At 44.8% G+C, this 20,185-nt stretch overlaps 1 protein-coding gene across 2 annotated transcripts in view; it reads right to left on the bottom strand.

Moving 5' to 3' along the window:
- PHF21B (PHD finger protein 21B) overlaps positions 1-5,393 on the bottom strand; it is a 535,870-nt gene extending 530,477 nt beyond the window's left edge. The window contains exons 1-3 of one of the 2 annotated variants that reach the window (XR_004540159.1): positions 5,220-5,393; positions 4,918-5,050; positions 3,924-3,989 (exon numbers count right to left, since the gene is read on the bottom strand). Coding sequence is in view for 1 of the 2 variants with exons in the window: in XM_033952615.1 (XP_033808506.1) it covers positions 3,924-3,989; positions 4,918-4,971 (120 nt within the window). In the remaining variant the exon portion in view is untranslated. The remainder of the gene's footprint in view (positions 1-3,923; positions 3,990-4,917; positions 5,051-5,219) is intronic. The other variant, XM_033952615.1, reaches the window with a different exon arrangement.
- Between the last annotated feature and the right edge of the window lie 14,792 nt (positions 5,394-20,185).

Here is a 20,185-nt window from a genome sequence, read left to right as displayed (position 1 = left end):
TGAGTAAAAACATGGCTACTGGATGGATCTTAAGCATAAACTATGTACTTTAGAAAGCATCATACAATGTAAGCTTTAAAGAGCAAATCCAAGGAATATGATTGCTTTTTATTTATATACAAATGCTTGCTGCTTGACAAAATTAGACAGAAATGTTACTGTTGATTTGTTAAAGGAAAGGAAACCCAATTTATGTTACAATTCAACTAAATTTTATACAATATCTAGATGTACCAACATGATAAAAATATTATCTAAAATGTTAACCTGAGGAAAATGTATTATTGATCTGTCCACCATATACCAGCATAAAGATGCATTAAATGTTAAACACCAAAATATACTTTATTAGTATAGGTCCTATTTAAAATAATGTGACCTGTACCAAATAACACACATTTCTTTGTGCACACAGGCAGAGGCAGCCAAGCAGAATGTGGAAAGATATAGGGCCATATGCAAAGACTCACTGAGGGGCTTCCTTTGCATAAGTCAATAGGAGCTGAAAAGCTGGATCATATGTTTAAAACACATTCACTCAATGGCAAGGACAAGATTGGCCTTGTGAATAGGGAGGTATGGAATATTTAACACTCAGGGCTCCTTTAACTAAGCTGTAATAGTGGTTTTAGCACGCGCTGAATTGCCCCGTGTGCTAGACCTTAACGCCAGCATTGAGCTGGCATTAGTTCTAGCCACATAGTGCGGGTTTAGCGCACGCTAAAATCCTGAATGCGCTAAAAATGCTATCGCAGTTTAGTCAAAGGAGCCCTCAGTATAGCAAATAATAGTACATATCTATTACTTTAAAAGGGACACAGTTCATTAAGCATATCTTTCTAAAATTTACTTCAACTCCTCCAAGCTTTAATCGGGCTACTTTTATAAAGCATTTTCCACATTTAAAATATGTTTTATGCGTAAACATTCTAAAACAGCATGGTAGTATATGCACATAAAAAGCAGGCATAAAACAACAATACTTTTAGAAGATATATGATTGGGTTTATGTAGTTTGGGCACAGCAGTGGCTGATCTATGAAGTACATATATACTTTATAAAATACACTTGTACACACAGAGAGAGTATACAGTACAAACATATTTGCACTTGCCTTTATATAATATGCTAATTTTGAGAAAATTTTATAGGAGCTCCATTGTAAAATTATCCTCTTGGTTTATGACAATATCAGTGCATTCACTAGTGTTGACTTGTTCAAGTTAGAAAAAAAATGGCAATCTTAATATTGATTCATCAGATAAATATAAAATTCACTATAACATAATTTTCCATAGCAAACTGAAAAAAATCACAGTGAAACTCTTAGGGATCACATAGTATAATCCTATACCAATAATATACGAGGGGATGCTGAAAAGTTTCAGCCCAACCAATCATCTTCCTAAATTCTGTGTGTTATTTTGCCACTGTAGCTGCAGCTTTTTTTGTTAAGTGTCAATTTGTAGAAATGAAATTCTCTGTATTGACATTGTTTCAGATCATTGATTGAACCATATCCACGTCATTCTCTTCTTGGTTGGGCTGAGAACTTTTCAGCACCCCCTTCCCCCCCCCCCCCCTCCCAGACTGTAATTTATGACAAGCTAAACTGCAGATAAGTAGCATGAAAGAATTCCAACAACTTAAAAGCACATATTTTCATTTATAAGGGAAATATTTCTACTGTCATGTGCACTTCTCAAAAACTATATGTGACTTGCACATTAAAGTTGTTCATTTTATTTAAGAGCATTATGGAAATTAACAACAATTTTGGTGCACCAGTAAAATATATTACAATAAATGTGTGTGTGTGAGAGACTATCAGTACAACATTCAACTAAAAATTGGTATCTCACATATTATGTTACTGTGCAATGCATCCTTTGACCTAATAAGAAAATTTCAGCCTATTTTGAAAGAATATATAACTCAGAAACACATTATTTAAGTTTGAAATAATTATACTATACAAAACTGCAAGTTGAATGTTATGGGGACAAAATACTTTGAAAAACAATTTTCTAACAAGCAATAAATTCCTAATACCTGAAAGGGAAATACTACTACATAGGGATGAGAAGGCCTGCCTGCACTTTTTACTGTTTTTAAGAGTCTGGTAAAATGTAAGCATATGAAACCAATGTTGATCAGCTAGTTTGGATCTAAAAGCAAATATTAAATATGTTTGGCAGCACCAGTTATGCATCATGCAGCTCAAGAATGTTCGCAGTAAAGGTGTTTACATAACCTTTTGTTTCTGTAAAGACACACAAAACATCTGTTTATCATCATAGTAAATATGTTCACATTCTTGAAACAGTTATCAAATATAAAAAATATATATTCTAAAACTAACTTTATATATATTGTTTTCCTTTTCAAAAGGCTTAATTATGAGTGCATTGTTTCAATTATAAAAACCTGCTAGATATACTAGTACTAGAGTCAACAAATTGCCGTTTTATAATATAAAAAGGCCTCTCCATTCTGAGCAAATATATAATGTAACATTCGCTTTAAGTAAAAGAGAATTTGATTCTATACAGTGATTAAACATCTTTGTGCTCTGCTGAGTAGGGCACTCTATCCCCTCCCCCTCCAAAAACGGCATCAAAGCAATCAAAATGGTAATGTTCAGCATGAATGGGGTCCCATCCCCCACCTTCAAACTCTGCAGACTTTTCTCCATGTTAGGAAGAAACCAACACCCCTTCCTCACAAAATGGAAGCTTCCACTACCAAATTGAGAGTGCTGACAAATCCTTATTAAAATAAACTCAGAAACGTACAATCCGCTACGAATGTACTTTAAAACTTGAACAGGAAGGCAAAAACCTGGGCGCCGTTTCTTCAGGGGGGAAAAAGAGAATTTGTTTAATAAAAAGGCGCTGTTCCAAGTTTAGTGCTGAAAGCTGCATTCCGAAGGAATCGCGATCGATTTAGTTAAAAGGGGTGGGAGAGATGGAGATGGAAGAAAGAGGGGGGGTTGAAAAGCTGGGCAGATTCGTTGCAGGGCCTTAAATATTCTACAGTGGCTTACAAGAGCAGTAAAGACAGAAAGTTATTTATATATTAAATGCCATAGGAGCGAAGTGACGAAGTGCCTGTGTATGCATGTAGTGGATGAGCTGGCCTGAGCGTTCAATGGCATCTGTTCTTGGTGCTGAAAGCTGAGAATCAGAGCTCTCCGCTGCAAGAAGGCAGCAGCAAACCTACTTCCACATAAATGCAGGCTCAGAAGCCAACTTTTTCCATCATCTCAGTGCAAAAGAGATGTTCGCCATCGCCAGATACTTTAAACATACAAATTATGCAAAGTTTGTACCTATCAACATGCTCTTTGCAGCTAACAGGAAACAGGTTATATATATATATATATTTTTTTTTTAACCCAGCGTAAAAGTGTGTAAACGAACTCGAATCAAAAACCAACACGTCAGATTACAGCAGAACACGAAGGCATGAGAAAAAAAAAGTCATGGATAACCCATTTAAAAAAAAATCCAAACAAGAAATGTTTACAACTGTGCTCTTTATTTTTCTCTGGGAGTCTCACTTTTTACCATGTTAGAGTCTTTGGAGAGTGAGAAAGTAAGCGAAAAAGAGGGAGATTTTTCCATACCCCTAAAACATGTCGACCAACTCAAAATGGACGCCTCAAAAATTATTTTTAGGTTTTAACTTCTGCTTATCTTTTTACTATCATATCAGTTAATGGTAATCCAAATTCGGGATATCGTTCACTAACACACTTTAGAAAAAAAATGAGTTTTAGGATTTTGAAATCAAATGTATGAAAAATCTCTTGTATATATTTTTTTTTAACATAGGCAAGCACTTTGAGGAATGTTTGAAAAGTGTGCGGTCACATAAATAGAAATAAAATAAATCGGAAGCGAATCCATGTAATTCTTACTTGTTTTTCATTAAGAGCTGCTATTCTTGATTGTCTTTCGTGGATTTGTTTCTTAAGCACCCCGTTCTGAAAAAAAACGTAACAAAAATACATATCAAGGCGAGTGGCAAGTCTCCCGGAATGAAGAACTGCGGGCTGGATTGATTTTATTATTACACACACAAAACAAGCCATGCAACGATTTCCCCTGGCTAAAGCTTACAAAGCACGCCACCACCATCCACAGAAAAGAAAGAGGGTGATAAAGAGAGTGCTGACTACAAAATGAGATCTCTGCTGATAAAGTTTCTCATCCTGTCCCAGTACAACCGTTCTCTCTTTTAGCCGGATAAACACTGGGAAAACAGCACCCCCCAAAAAAATCTGCATTTACCTGTGGATCTTGCTTCATCTGTGCAACTAGTTTCTATTTAGAAAAAAAAAAAAAAATAGAGAACACGGGGGAAAATAGGGGGGGGGGGGGAATCACCAAGGAGGAAACAGAGAAACTGTTTCAAGTTTCAGTGTAAATGGGGAGGAACAAAGAGGCAAGTAAACAGTGCGAGTCAGTTTCAAGCAGCTCATAAATATTCAGGTCTCGTCCTATCTCCACACAGAAGCACCGCAATATTATTCTCCCCCCCCCACCCCACCCCCAACCCACCACCCACACTACTATCACAACCATGCACACACGAAATACCTGTACCGGCTCCAAATACAAAGCAAAACATTTAAAACAAACAAACACAAAAAAGGGGTTGAAAACCGTGAACTCGAGGAACAAGCTGCCAAAGTACTTTGCAAAGTGCCAAGCTATTTTGAGCTGGGAGTTACGAGCCGGGAAGCCTAAGCCCGAAGCCCGCGACAAGAAAAGACACTTTGGAGTCTTCTCAACACAAGCCAGTGAGGGACAGCGCTCTAGCCGGGCCCCGGGCCCCTCCTTACACCCCCCACCCGCTCCCTCTCCCGCACTACTGGCGGGGACTCTGCCCCCAAACCCATCCCTTCTTACCTGGTGACATTGGATTTCCACTTTTAACGCTTCTTGCAAGCCCTGCAATTCCATGCCCGCACTCCAAAAGCACTTTCTCGCACTTTCCACCCGTTCCCAGCCAAGTTTTGTTTTATTGGTTTATTCTTGGGTTCTTTATGGCAAGGGGGGGAAGGAAAGGCAGTGGGGAAAAAAAAGAATAAAGAAAGAAGTATTTAAAAAAAATACTGACAACAGCAATTGGGAAAAAAAAAAAAAAAGAACTACTCCAGTCTGCAAAGCAAGTTCTTGCTTCTTTGCTGGGGACAAGACTCATCACTCACTTCACGCGACGACTCACTGAAAGTATGTCAAAATCTGCGCAAGGCCTCCGATGCTGGATCGTCGCGAGATCCGGTGCGCCAGGAGCACTCTCTGTCGCGAGAAAGGGCCTGTCAGGCGTTATTTTCTGTCGATAAAAAGACTTAAAATGGTAAGGACTATATTTCCTCGAAGTGTGCGCTGTGCGCCTTGATTTCAGTTTGCCTCAGGAAAAGTTGTTCCACGGCAGTAAATGCTAATTCGGAAATGCCCGGATGGAGCGATTGAAAAGCTATATCTCGAGTTGGCGCGTGCGTGCTGTACAGTAGCGGCGGGACGCGAACAACAAAGTGACGGCAAGAGAAGAACTCTTCGGTATTGGAACTTGGGAAGTCGGCTGCCGTAGAGGTGGACACGGGTACTGTGTCTACCTAATCCCATGTCTTGCTTGCTTTACTCGCTGCTCACTGATTTCCTCCCCCCCCCCACCTTCGTTCTTATGACTTATGAGACATATCTTTTTCTTTGTCAAACGTGATTGACCGAGGGTTGATAAAGTGCCTCGGAGAGTGGGGGTCCTCCTTCCTTTCCTCCTTACTCCAACAAATCGAAGTATTATTTATCTCTTTGGGCCAACATTATTATAGATCACCTTTAGGAACAAGTAGTGGCCTAACACAACATACATTCATGAAGTATTAAAGAACAACTAGAAATGATGGAGGAGAAAAAAGTGTTTCTCTCTCTCTCTCGCTTGGTTGCCCCCGCCCACCCCTTCTCCCTCTTTTCATGTTTCTTTCTGTCTCCCTCTGGTTGTCAGTGTTACTATTCTGCCTTCACATTGTATTCCTTTCGCGTTGCTATCCTGCAGTTTTCTTTACTCACTTTAAAAGGAGCCTGAAATATAGTACTTATGTTCAAACACTTACGGTATCTAGCGCATAAAATCAGGCAACTATATTTTAAATTCTTCACGCACACAAAAGTAAGTTAAAGCATGGAAATTAATGTCATAAGAGATCGCACTAAAGCCAATTTGTTTTATTTAGCTTTAAATAATCTGATTGCTTTCTTAGGTTTTGTTCATTTTATAAAAGTTGAGGCAGTGCAGTAGGTAGTAACTTTTGAAGCTCTGTACTACAAGAAAAAGTAGCTCAGAATTCAGGATTCATACATTTTCTCTTCTGCTTTCTTATATAGGTAAAATAATAACATTAGTTTGTGTGTGGCAATTCTAGCTAGTCTATTAACACAGATAATGCTAGTTGGACATGCAAGTGTCCTCATAGAATTCGAGTGTAACCCTGGCATCAGCATGCTTAAATGTAGGCCACAAGGATTTATAGGTTTATCACTTGTGTATTATTAAAAATAAAATAAATTGATATAATCGCCTAGTAAAAAATTTCTAGGCAATATTCACCCCTAAATGATAATAGGAACATGCACAACTTACAGTATTCTGTAAGTTGAGTGCATAAATGTCAGCACCACCCTTGCTCCTCCCCTGTGATCACTCCTCCAAAAGTTTTGTACTTTGGCATTTGAATGTATAATTATAGAATAGGGGAGAGTGTTCTTTGTGACCCTGGGCAAGTCACTTAATCCCCCCATTGCCCCAGGTACATTAGATATATTGTGAGCCTACAAAGACAGTCAGAAAAAAATGTTTGAGTACCTGAATAAATTCGTGTAAACTGTTCTGAGGTCCCTTGAGAGAACGATATAGAAAATTGAATATATAAATTATGCACAATGGTGCAATTTATGCAGGTAAGTTACATTTACCTACCTAGATTGCAGTATTAAATGAGCAATAGGCACATGAATTTAAGTGACTGTAATAGGGTCTATGGCAGGGGTGCCCACACTTTTTGGGCTTGCGAGCTACTTTTAAAATGACCAAGTCAAAATGATATACCAATAATAAAAAAAATTTTAAAAACACAAAGCACACTGAAAGGCAGAGAAAATGTTGCCAACTACAGACCCATTGCCAACATACCTCTTTTCCTAGTTAACCTTGATCTCATGATATACTTAGAGAAGTTCAACATTCTACACGACTCTCAATCAGGATTTCGCACAAATCACAGCACGGAAACAGTTTTAGCCTCACTCCCATTCCTGGTGTAACCCCTGCGGAGTCCCACAGGGCTCCCCTCTCTCCCCTTCTCTCTTCAATATCTACATGGCACCACTGGGACATATGTTATCTGATTTAAAACTGAAATCGTACATATATGCAGATGACATTACAATCATCATTCCCATACCTCACTGACACAAGAGACAGAACAATTCACCTCATCTATCCTTACCAGGGTAGAACAATGGACTATACAATTCAAACTAAAAGTGAACCCAGAAAAAAACCAAGCTTTTCCTGGCAAGTCCCAACCACAAACTAGCAAACACCTCCTTGAAATTAAACTGATTAACTTACCCAATCAACTCTACCATCAAAATCCGTGGAGTTATCCTAGACCGATGCCTGTCTTTTGAAGACCATACTAACGCTCAAGTTAAAAAATACTTTGGCACCCTCTGAAAACTTCGTACCATCAAACACTATTTCGACTTCCTCTCTTTTCGATTGCTGGTTCAATCCCTAATCTTAAGCACCTTAGATTATTGCAATATCATATACTTGGGTTCCTTTAAGAAAACCGTCAAATGACTGAGAATCATTCAGAATACAGCCGTCCGTCTCATCTACGGTCTCAAAAAATCTGATTATGTAAGCCCGTATTACAGAAAACTACACTGGCTGCCGATGGAGGCAAGGTCATCTTCAAGTTCGCCTGCCTCTGCTTCAAAACCATAACTGGTTTATCACCTATCTACCTCTCGCATCATTTTGAATTTCCAGGCACCACTTGTACACGTAATGCCTATCTATTCGCCTTCCCCTCCCCGAAGGGCTGTATCTACAAGAAATTCCTTGATAGATCACTGTCATTTCAAGCAGGCAAATGGAATAAATGTCTAACCACCCTCATCTCCAACTCACCCTTCTACAAGTCCTTCAGGAAATCAATAAAAACCTATCTCTTTGACAAATTCCTCTAACTCCTTCCTACCTTGTAACATCTCTGAAACACTTCCAGATATACCTATCTATTCCTGAGTCCTGACTTACCAATGTAATTTGAAATTTTCTCTGTAACGTCGCTGTCTGTGTACAGTCTCTTCTTCTGTAAACCGCTCTGAACTGCTTGTGGTATTGCGGTATAGAGAAAATAAAGTTATTATTATTATTATTATTAATTATCATTCATATTATGGTTTTTTTCAAAGAGGTCAAGGCAGAGAATACTCTATGCAATGTCACCTCAGTAACAACCATACAAAAATAGACAAATATACCCCCTCCCTTTTTCTAAACCAAGATAGTAGCTTTTAGCGCAGGGAGCTGCACTGAATGCACCATGCTGCTCTCGATGCTCATAGGCTCCCTGCTCAAAAAAACGCTATTGCGGTTTAGTAAAAGGGAGCCATAGTGCAAAATATAGACAGCAGATATAAATTCTCAAAACAGAAACATTTTGATCACTAAATTGAAAATAAAATCATTTTTCCTACCTTTGTTGTCTGGTGATTTCATGAGTCTCTGGTTGCACTTCTGACTGTGCTTCCAATATTTCTTCCCTTCTTTCAGCCTCCTGTATGCTTCCTCTCCTCCAGACCTCATTCTCTCCCCCCTTCTTTATTTCTGTCTCCCTGTTCCTCCTTTCTTTCTGTTTCCCTTCTTTCTTTGTCTCCCTGCCCCCTTCTTTCTGTCTCCCTGCCTGCTCCTTTTCTTTCTTTTTCCCTGCCCTTCCCCAAGCCACTAGGTTTGCTGCCGCCGCAATTGGGGAACAGGCCCCCAAGCCACCACCGCCCCAAGCTCTCCCTGCAGAAGCGTCACGCTGACCACCATTCCGCTCCCCGACGTCAATTCTGACGTCGGAGAGGAAGTTCCGGGCCAGCCAAGCAGCGATTGGTTGGCCTAGAACTTCCTCTTCGACGTCAAAATTGACGTCGGGGAGCGGAATGCTGGTTGGTCTGACGCTTCTGCAAGGAGAGCTTGTGGCGGCAGTGGGAGACGTTAGGGAGAGGAAAGCTGATCGACCCGGTAGATCGGAATGGCAACACGAGTCTATCACGGAGCCCAGGATGAGTTCCGCGATCGACTCGCGTTGCCTTCCTGATCTACTGGTCGATCATAATCGATGTATTGGGCACCCCTGGTCTATGGTATATCCCATCCCTTAGGTGAATTCAGAACTAACTTGCTCTGTAAACTGCAGGATCAATTACTAGAGAAATCGCCTGATATTTAGATGCAAGCATTCTAGCTTTCCCAAGTGAAGCCATGGATTGGTAGGGCCTCCACTCATGCTGTAGGGTAGAGATTAATAGGCCAATGTTCAGAACCTAATACCGGTGCTAGAAACCGTGGATTGTAGACATTGTTTTATTTTTCTTTTTTTCCAGTTTATGAATTTTTCTTAATCTTATTCATTATTTCTGTTTTTGTCCTATTTCTATCATTTATATTTCTCTAGAATTCTTTTGTACAACGATTCCTCCTTTTGCATCTATTCCATTCTCTCCTCTACCTTCCAAATTACTAAGTTTAATACAATCTTGTTAGAATGCTTATTTTCTTATTTTACCTCTATCTCTACTTCTCATTTCTTTATTATTCTCTAGGTACTTTAGTTAGATTGTGAGCCTTCGGGACAGTAAGGAAATTGTTAAGTACCTTTCTTACTTATAATTTAATGTATATTTTCTGTAAACCGCTTAGAACCTAACGGATGTAGCGGTATATAAGAAATAAATTACATTACATTACATTAGCATTAGGCTGCGCACATGTTTAGATGGCATGAGTGCAGGGAGCAGCGTAGGCACTGAAAATTAGCATGAACAACATGTAAATGAGCTGCTTAGTTATTCCTACCCAATGCTCAGAATTGGTGCCCTTGAAAAAACTGTGCCCTACTGCAGGAACCCTAATGCCAGCTTGGAGCTAGCATTAGGATATTTTTCTGACCTTCAGTAAATAGGAGGTGGCTGGGTTGCAAAGGCTGAAGTAGATCAGCTGAGGGAGGTGCAAATCGGGGCCCATGGTGCTGCTGGATGGCTTGTTCCCATGTGGAAAGGTGGTTATTGTTCACAGTGGCAGAGCATTACAAAAGAGGGGGGGGGGGGCAAAGAGAAAAAAAAGTAATAGGTGGCAGTGGAAGGAGAAGGAGAGCAAGGTAGCCAATTGCGCTTACTGCGTGGGCCCGGACGGAATCCACCCTAGGATATTGAAAGAACTAAAGGAGGAAATAGCAGAACTACTACAGCAGGTTTGTAATCTATCACTGAAAACAGGCGTGATCCCGGAGGATTGGAAGATAGTTAAAGTTACGCCCATCTTTAAAAAAGGATTGAGAGGTGACCCGGGAACTACAGACCGGTAAGTTTGACTTTGGTTCCGGAGAAGATGGCAGAAGCGCTGATAAAAGACAGCATCGATGAACATCTAGAAAGGAATAAACTGATGAAAACAAGCCAGCATGGCTTCTGCAAAGGAAGATTGTGCCAAACGAACTTATTGCACTTCTTTGAAGGAATAAACAAACGGATGGACAAAGGGGACCCCATAGACATCGTATACTTAGATTTCCAAAAAGCCTTTGACAAGGTAACCCCATGAACGCCTACTACGGAAACTGAAGAACCATGGGGTGGAAGGAGACTTACATAGATGGATCAAATATTGGTTGGCGGGTAGAAAGCAAAAGGGTAGGAGTGAAGGGCCACTACTCGAACTGGAGGAGGGTCATGAGTGGTGTTCTGCAGGGGTCGGTACTTGGACCGCTGCTGTTCAATGTATTTATAAATGATCTAGAAACAGAGACGAAGTGTGAAGTAATAAAATTTGCAGACGACACCAAATTATTTAGTGGAGTTAGGACTAAAGAGGACTGTGAAGATTTACAAAGGGACCTGAACAAACTAGGAGAGTGGGCGAAGAGATGGCAGATGAAGTTTAATGTAGAAAAATGTAAAGTCTTGCATGTGGGAAACAGAAACCCAAAGTACATCTATACGATGGGAGAGCTGGTAATGGTTGAAAGCACCCAAGAAAAGAACTTGGAGTAATAGTGGACAAGACAATGAAGCCATCGGCACAATGCACAGCGGCCTCTAAGAAGGCAAATAGAATGCTAGGTATTATCAAGAAAGGTATTACAACCAGAACGAAAGAAGTTATCCTGCCGTTGTATCGGGCGATGGTGCGCCCCCCATCTGGAGTACTGCATCCAATATTGGTCACCGTACCTTAAGAAGGATATGGCAACACTCGAGAGGGTTCAGAAAAGAGCGACACGATTGATAAAAGGTATGGAAAACCTTTCATATGCTGAAAGATTGGAGAAACTGGGGTTCTTTTCCCTAGAGAAGCGGAGACTTAGAGGGGAGATGATAGAGATCTACAAAATCATAAAGGGCATAGAGAAAGTGGAGAGGGAAGGATTCTTCAAACTCGAAAACTACAAGAACGAGAGGGCATTCGGAAAAATTGAGAGGGGACAGATTCAGAACCAATGCTAGAAAGTTCTTCACCCAAAGGGTGGTGGACATCTGGAATGCGCTTCTGGAGGGTATTATAGGACAGAGTACGGTATTGGGGTTCAAGAAGGGATTAGATAACTTCCTGAAGGAAAAGAGGATAGAAGGGTATAGATAGAGGATCACTATACAGGTTCTGGACCTGATGGGCAGCCATGTGAGCAGACTGCTGGACATGATAGACCTCTGGCACTGCTTATGTTCTTATGTTCTTGTGCATATGCACAACGTACGTTATTTCCCCTTAGCTTTCTTATTCTCAACTGTACAGCACATGTATAATTTGCATAATACTGTATTAGTGTTGAGAACTGGGAAGGATTTTATCAGTGCTACTCCAGTGCTGTTCCTTAGAGCTCCAGAGTTCTAAGCATCGGTCTGTAAGGGAAGAGTCTACTACCCTAAAAGAGAGAAATGAGGGCAGAGCTTCATAAGAACATAAGAATTGCCGCTGCTGGGTCAGACCAGTGGTCCATCGCACTCAGCAGTCCGCTTATGCGGTGGCCCCCAGGTCGAAGACCTGTGCCCTAACCGAGACCAGCCCTACCTGCATTCGTTCTGGTTCAGCAGGAGTTTGTCCAACCTTGTTATCCCTTATAACAGACTCCGGGAGAGCATTCCAGTTCTCCACCACTCTCTGGGTGAAGAATAACTTCCTTACGTTCGTACGGAATCTATCCCCTTTTAACTTCAGAGAGTGCCCTCTCGTTCTCTCTACCTTGGAGAGGATGAACAACCTGTATTTATCCACTAAGTATTCCCTTCATTATCTATGTTTCAATCATGTCTCCTCTCGGTCTCCTCTTTTCAAGGGAGAACAGGCCCAGCTTCTCTAATCTCTCACTGTATGGCAACTCCCCCAACCCCTTAACCATTTTAGTCGCTCTTCTCTGGACCCTTTCGAGTAGTACTATGTCCTTCTTCATGTACGGTGACCAGTGCTGAACGCAGTATTCCAGGTGAGGGTGTACCATAGCCCGGTACAGCGGCATGATAACTCTCTCCAATCTGTTCGTGATCCCCTTCTTAATCATTTCTAACATTCTGTTCGCCCTTTTCGCTGCCGCTGCGCATTGTGCAGATGGCTTCATTGACTTGTCGACAAGTACTCCCAGGTCTCTTTCCTGGGGGGTCTCTCCTAGTACTGTCCCGGACATCTTGTATTCGTGTGTGGGATTTTTGATACTAATATGCCTTACACTTATCCACGATGAACCTCATTTGCCATGTCGCTGCCCATTTCTCGAGCGTGGTTATGTCACGTTGCAGATCTTCACAATCCCCCTGCGTCTTCACTACTCTATATAACTTCGTATCGTCTGCAAATTTAATCACCTCACTCATCATACCCATTTCCAGATCGTTTATGGCTATGTTGAAGAGCACAGGTCCAAGTACCGAGCCCTGCGGCACCCCACTGGTGACATTTTTCCAGTCCGAGTATTGTCCATTTACCCCCCACTCTCTGTTTCCTATCTGCTAGCCAGTTTTTAATCCACTTGAGTATTTCACCCTCTATTCCATGGCTCTCAATTTTTCGAACCTTGTCGAACGCCTTCTGAAAATGTTCTTATGTTCCCCCAGTGGTCACCACCCAAAGAGCAAAAAACTATTAATAATAAACCCGTAAACTTCCCATGAGCTGATCACAGCAGAAGGAATCCCCACAGCTGAGCTGGTTTGGGGGATTCCTGGTGACTCAGCTGATGGAGATTCCCCCTGCGAGGATCAGCTGAGCCGCGGAGCCCTACACCCCCTCCCCCCAACATCCCCCGACCCCCCACATCCTCCTGACATCCCAGACCTCATGCTGTCATTCCCCATATCTTCCTGACATCCTGCACATCTTCCTGAAATTCTGGACCTCCCACTGACATCCCCATATCCTCCCGACATCCCAGACCTCCTGCTGACATCCCACCATCCTCCCCCGAAATGCCCTGACATCTCCGCCCCCATATCCCACATCCCCCCAACATTCCTGGGGCCCCCTCCCACATCCCCAGAACCCCTCCCCCCAGTACCCAGTAGAGTAAACGGCAGAAGGGAAGCTCACTCCCTCCTGCTTACAGGGCTGCGTGCTGCCAATGATGGGGTTTCCCCCTCCCAATGCATCTTGGGATGCAGTGGGAGGGGCCAAATGCCCTGATTGGCTCAAAACGGTTCATGCATGGAAAACCTGAAAGTAGGAATTATCCCAGGACAAGCAGGCAGCATATTCTCTACATGTGGGTGACATCATCTACGGAGCCCCGATCGGACACTCTCTCAAGCAAACTTGCTTGAAGATCTTCAAGCTTGCGAGTGTACTGCGCATGTGCGTGTGCCTTCCCGCCTGAGTCAGGGCGCGCGTCTCCTCAGCGTGGCCTCAGTTCTTCATTTTCCGCAGAGCCAGAAGCACTGTTCCTCTGTTCTGCGAGATAGGAGTGCCTCTAGCACCGCGGCTTGCTTCGTATTTTGTTTTCAGATGAGTCGCTGTGCGGCGCGTTTCTAATTCAAAAAATTATATATATTTTTTTTTTCTTGGTCGTTGACCCGGGGCTCCGGGTCCAACTGCAGCAACGCTCAGACCTTATGTCCCGGCCTATCACTGGATTTAAGAAGTGCACCCAGTGCGGTCGGGTGATTTCTATTACTGACCCCCACCGTTGGTGCTTTGAGTGCCTCGGAGTCGATCATCGGACTGAATCCTGCCCACATTGTGCTACCCTCCAACCGTGGGCGCTTCGGAGATGGGTGCGGATCCTCGAGTTGTTTGGAGCCATGGATCCAGCGACCGGGGTGACTTCGGCCTCTACTCCAACCTCGGCCTCGAAGGCCTCGACATCGTCAAAGTCACTCTCTTCCACCAAGGCTTCGGTGACTGCCCCGACAAAACCTGTGGCCCCGGGTAAGTCTCCTCTTCCTCCCTCAGGTTCGCTAGCGAAGAAGCCTTCCCTGGGGTCTTGGGAGTGCAGTAGGCCATGCCCCATCCAGACCTCCACACAACGGGAATACTCTTCATCGAGGTCGCCCTCGGATCGCACTGATCCGATGGTCTCGGTGCTGATGTTCGAGGACATACTGAAGGCCATCCTGAAAATGCAGCTCTTCTCGGTTCTGAGCCAGCTTGCTCCTGCCCGACCTCGCTCTCGGCAGGCCAGCCTGAGCATCTACTCGACGCCCCCCGGGGACGGTCTCGCAGGCTCTCTTCCAGTGGGTCTTCCCCTCCTGCTTTGAGGCTTGGGTCTCCGGTCCGTGCTCCTCGGTCGAAGCACCTCTCCGAAGCCGCTTCTTCAAGGCTTCCACTCTCGAAGCGGCCGAGGGACTCACCTCGCCGGGGTAGGTCTCCTATAGGCACTTCGAGGCTTCAGTGCAGTCGAGACGCACCTCTCCTTCTCAAAGGCGACCCTCCCCATTGGTCTCCCCGGGTCATAGAAACATAGAAAATGACGGCAGAAAAGGGCCATAGCATTGGGGAAATTGGTCTCTTCTCCCATTCCTCGTACTCCAGGCTCTTCCCCTGGTAGGTTGCAACATGGACATTCTTCTACCTCACCGGGGCTTCGGAGCAGGACGTCCTCTCTGTCCTTTTCTCGAGTCTCTGACATGCCTGCTCTCTATTCTAGGGAAGCGTCCCCGTCCTTATCAGCGGCTCGATGTTCTGGGTCTTCCTCACCTCACGGGGTCCTTTCTTCTTCTCGGACCTCCTCCTTTGCGAGGTTTGTCTCGGACATGGGTAAGGCTCTCCAACTGGACCTCCAGTCTGAATCCCGGTACACCCAGGAATATCTGGATGAGTTGGAACTCCCCCATCCTCCTAAGGAGTCCTTGCAGTTTTCTCTCAATCAGGTTCTGAAACAGACCTTCTTCCAGAACCTGGAAACTCCTTATGCCATTCCGGCCATCCCTTCCAAGATGGAATCTCGATACCGCATGGTTCCGTATAAGGGTTTCAAAAAATCACAACTTTCTCATCAATTCCTGGTGTGGAGTCCTTGCTGAAAAAGTCTAACCCCTCCAGAGTGTATGCTGCCGTCCCCCCGGGCAGGGAGGGTCGGAGATGGACAAGTTCGGTCGCCAGCTCTACCAGAACTCAATGATGGCGAACCGTGTCCTGAATTATAATTTTACTTTCACCTCTTATCTCAAGCACTGCCTGAAGGTCCTGCAGTCTTTCCTTTCTGACTTGTCCTCTCGCAGTCAGCAGGTGTTCCGGCACCTTCCGGAGACGCTGTCCCAAATCCATCTCTATATGCTCCAGTCCGCATATAACACCTTTGAGCTGTCGTCCCGGGTCACGGCCTTTGCAGTGGCAATGCATCACTTGGCATGGCTGCGAATCGTGGACATGGACCCCAATTTGCAGGATCGCCTGGTGAATCTTTCATGTGTGGGGACAGAGCTCTTTGACAACTTGATCGAGGCGGCTACGAAACGCCTTTCGGAGCACGAGAGATCCTTTGCCTCCCTAGTACGTCCTAGGGCGAAAGCCCCGCCTGCTAAGCAGTATAAGCTCGTTCCGTGGCGCAATCCGCAGAAGTCCACCCCACTTCTTTCTCGTCCGCCTCCTTGGCGACCTCAGCAGCAGCAGCGTACTTCAAAACCTCAGAAGCCTGTGGCGGCAAAACCGGCACCGTCTTTTTGACAATTCTGGTCTGAGCCCGCCAGTGTCCTTCGTCCATCAGCCTTCCCCTCTGCCCATCGGGGGTCGTCTCCATAATTTTAACATCAGTGGGAGTTGCTCACAACCGACTCCTGGGTTCTCACCATCATTCGAGAGGGGTACTCTCTTCACTTTCTGCACGTGCCTCCGGTTCAGCCCTTACAGGAGTTTGCTTCCGACGGGGCACAACTTCCCCTCCTGTTGCGGGAGGCCTAGGCTCTCCTCCACCTCCGGGCGGTCAAGGAGGTCCCGGTGTGCCAGCGGAATTCAGGGTTTTACTCCCGGTTTTTCCTGGTCCCCAAGAAAACCAGGGACTTGTGTCCCATTCTCGATCTAAGGGCTCTCAACAAATGCCTGGTCAAGGAAAAGTTCCGCATGCTCTCTCTTCTGACATTATACCCCCTAATGGATGAGGGGGACTGGTTATGCTCCCTGGATCTGAAAGAGGCCTACACGCACATCCCGATTCATCCGGCCTCTCACCAGTTCTTGAGATTTCGGGTGGGAAATCTCCATCTACAGTACCGTGTTCTCCCCTTCGGCCTCGCGTCTTCCCTGAGGGTGTTCACGAAGTGTCTGGTGGTGGTTGCCGCAGCCCTACGGACGCAGGGTCTTCAGGTTTTCCCGTACCTCGACGACTGGCTCATCAAAGCCTCGTCTCGATCGGAGGTTATCTCAGCGACCCAGCAGACTATTCTGTTCCTTCAACATCTGGGTTTCGAGATCAACTTTCCAAAATCCCAGTTATGTCCGTCCCAATCTCTCCAGTTCATCGGGGCGGTGTTGGATACGCTTCATCTCCGCTCGTTCTTGCCTTGACCTCGTCAGGAGACTCTCGTCCGCCTTTGCCGACAGGTGTCTCTTCTTCCGACCATCTCGGCCAAGAGCATGATGATCCTGCTGGGGCACATGGCCTCCACCGTTCATGTGACATCTTTTGCCAGACTTCACCTTCGTGTTCCGCAGTGGACCCTGGCCTCGCAGTGGCGGCAGGATCGCGATCCGGTCTCTTGCCGGATTGCGGTGACTCCTTCCTTGAAACAATCTCTCCACTGGTGGATGCACTGTTCCAATCTTTCCAAAGGTTTTCTGTTTCATGCACCCCCAGCGCAGAATGTCGTGACAACAGATTCATCCGCCTAAGCGTGGGGGCTCACCTCGACGGCCTCCGGACACAAGGACTTTGATGTGACGAAGAGCGGCGCTGTCATATCAATCTGTTGGAGCTTCGAGCCATTTTCAACGCTCTCAAGGCCATCACAACATCTTTCTCAGAGCGGTCTACAGTCAGGGTCAGCGGCATACAATCTCAGTCGCCTTCAACCTCACGAATGGTCCCTCAATTCGTTGACTTTACGTCAGATTTTCATTCAGTGGGGGACCCCACAGGTGGATCTGTTTGCTTCCCCCTGAATCACAGACTGCCCCGGTTCTGCTCCAGGATCTATTCTCCGCACCGACTCGAGGCGGATGCGTTCTTTCTGGACTGGTTTGGTCTGTTTCTGTATGCGTTCCCTCCTTTTCCTCTGATTCTGAAGACTCTGGTCACGATCAAGTCCGATCACGCCACCATGATTCTGATAGCTCCTCGGTGGCCCAGACAACCCTGGTTCTCCCTGCTTCTTCAACTCAGTGTCAGGGAGCCTCTTCTTCTTCCGGTTTTTCCTTCTCTGCTTTCTCAGAGTCAAGGATCTATTCTTCATCCCAACCTGCAGTCCCTGCATTTGACACCTTGGTATCTTAGCACCTAACTGCCTCGTTCCAGTTCTCTCAATCTGTTTGGGATGTTCTCGAGGCTTCCAGGAAGCGGTCCACTCTACAGTGTTATTCTCAGAATTGGACCAGATTTTCTTCTTGGTGCTCGGCACTGCGCCTGAAGCCGCGTTCTGCCTTCTTGTCTTCCGTGCTGGACTATCTGTTGCACTTGTCTCAATCTGGTCTCAAATCAACTTCTATTCGAGTCCACCTCAGTGCCATTGCTGCTTTTCACCAGCCGCTTGAGGAGAAACAGCTCTCTGTTCATCCGGTGGTTTCCCAGTTTATGAAGGGCCTTTTCAATGTTCATCCTCCTCTCAAACCTCCTCCGGTGGTTTGGGATCTGAATGTTGTCCTTGCTCAGTTGATGAAGCCTCCCTTTGAACCTATCGATTGGGCTCATCTGAAGTATCTCACTTGGAAAGTGGTGTTTCTTATTGCTCTCACGTCTGCCCACAGGGTCAGTGAGCTACGGGCTTTGGTGGCAGGTCCCCCTTTCACCGTTTTTCATCATGATAAGGTGGTTCTCCGCACCCATCCTAAATTCTTGCCTAAGATGGTTTTGGATTTTCACCTCAACCAATCCATTGTTCTTCATGTGTTTTTTCCTAAGCCCCATTCTCATCCTGGAGAAGTGGCGCTCCACACTCTTGACTGTAAGAGGGCATTGGCTTTTTACCTGCAACGCAATCAGGCTCATCAGACTGCTCCCCAACTCTTCATATCTTTTGATCCAAATCGGTTGGGACGTCCCGTTTCTAAGTGCACCTTATCCAACTGGTTGGCTGCTTGTATTTTTTTCTGCTATGCTCAGGATGGTCTCCCTCTGCAGGGTCGGGTCACAGGGCATAAAGTCAGAGTGATGGCGGCATCTGTTGCTTTCCTCAGGTCCACTCCTATTGAGGAGATCTGCAAGGCCGCCACTTGGTTCTCGGTTCATACCTTCACCTCTCACTATTGTCTGGATACCTTTTCCAGGCGAGACGGCCAGTTTGGCCAGTCTGTTTTGCGTAATCTGTTCTCCTAAATTGCCAACTCTCCCTCCATCCCTTTTTGGTTAGCTTGGAGGTCACCCACATGTAGAGAATATGCTGCCTGCTTGTCCTGGGATAAAGCACAATTACTTACCGTAACAGGTGTTATCCAGGGACAGCAGGCAGATATTCTCGCAACCCACCCTCCTCCCCGGGTTGGCTTCTTTGCTAGCTATCCGAACTGAGGCCACGCTGAGGAAACGCGTGCCCTGACTCGGGCGGGAAGGCACACGCGCATGCGCGGTACACTCGCAAGCTTGAAGATCTTCAAGCAAATTTGCTTGCGAGAGTGTCCGATCGGGGCTCCGTAGATGACATCACCCACATGTAGAGACTATCTGCCTGCTGTCCCTGGATAACGCCTGTTATGATAAGTAACTGTGCTTTATCGATGGTCCACAGATCAGACAACTTATATATGACCCACATTTCATAGCATCAGTGAATGAAATCGAATCATGTGCCTGGTCTTCATTTGTTCTTGTTGTGAAAAACTTTCTTTGCCAGTAATAGGCATACTATGAAGTAATACAAATGTCACCCAGGACCTGAAGAGCAATCCTGCTATACCATAATAGCAGTAACATCCACGAGCCACATAACAAGGACCTACTTAGGAAAGCACAGCACCAAACACTACAATGCGTACTAGAACATTAATAAACCCACTGGAAAACTAAAGAAGCCAGATTAGTACAGATCCATCTTACACAGTTAATGCTAACAGAAAACCATGTCTTTCATATGCGCAAAACACAGAGACCCTCATACAGTATAAAATAACCACAAATTAAAAATAGAAGCACGTAGAAAAATATTAACTTGAATCCCCAAGAAGCCACAATGCAACACCAGAGAAAGAGAAAAAAATGATATCGCCTTGTACTGTGCAAAAGATTGATGTAAATTTCAAAAATTGACACATTACAATCAGTACATT

The sequence above is a fragment of the Geotrypetes seraphini genome, chromosome 7 (genome assembly GCF_902459505.1).
Source record: "Geotrypetes seraphini chromosome 7, aGeoSer1.1, whole genome shotgun sequence".
Lineage (NCBI taxonomy): Eukaryota > Metazoa > Chordata > Amphibia > Gymnophiona > Dermophiidae > Geotrypetes > Geotrypetes seraphini.
This window is presented reverse-complemented; position numbering and strand designations above follow the sequence as displayed.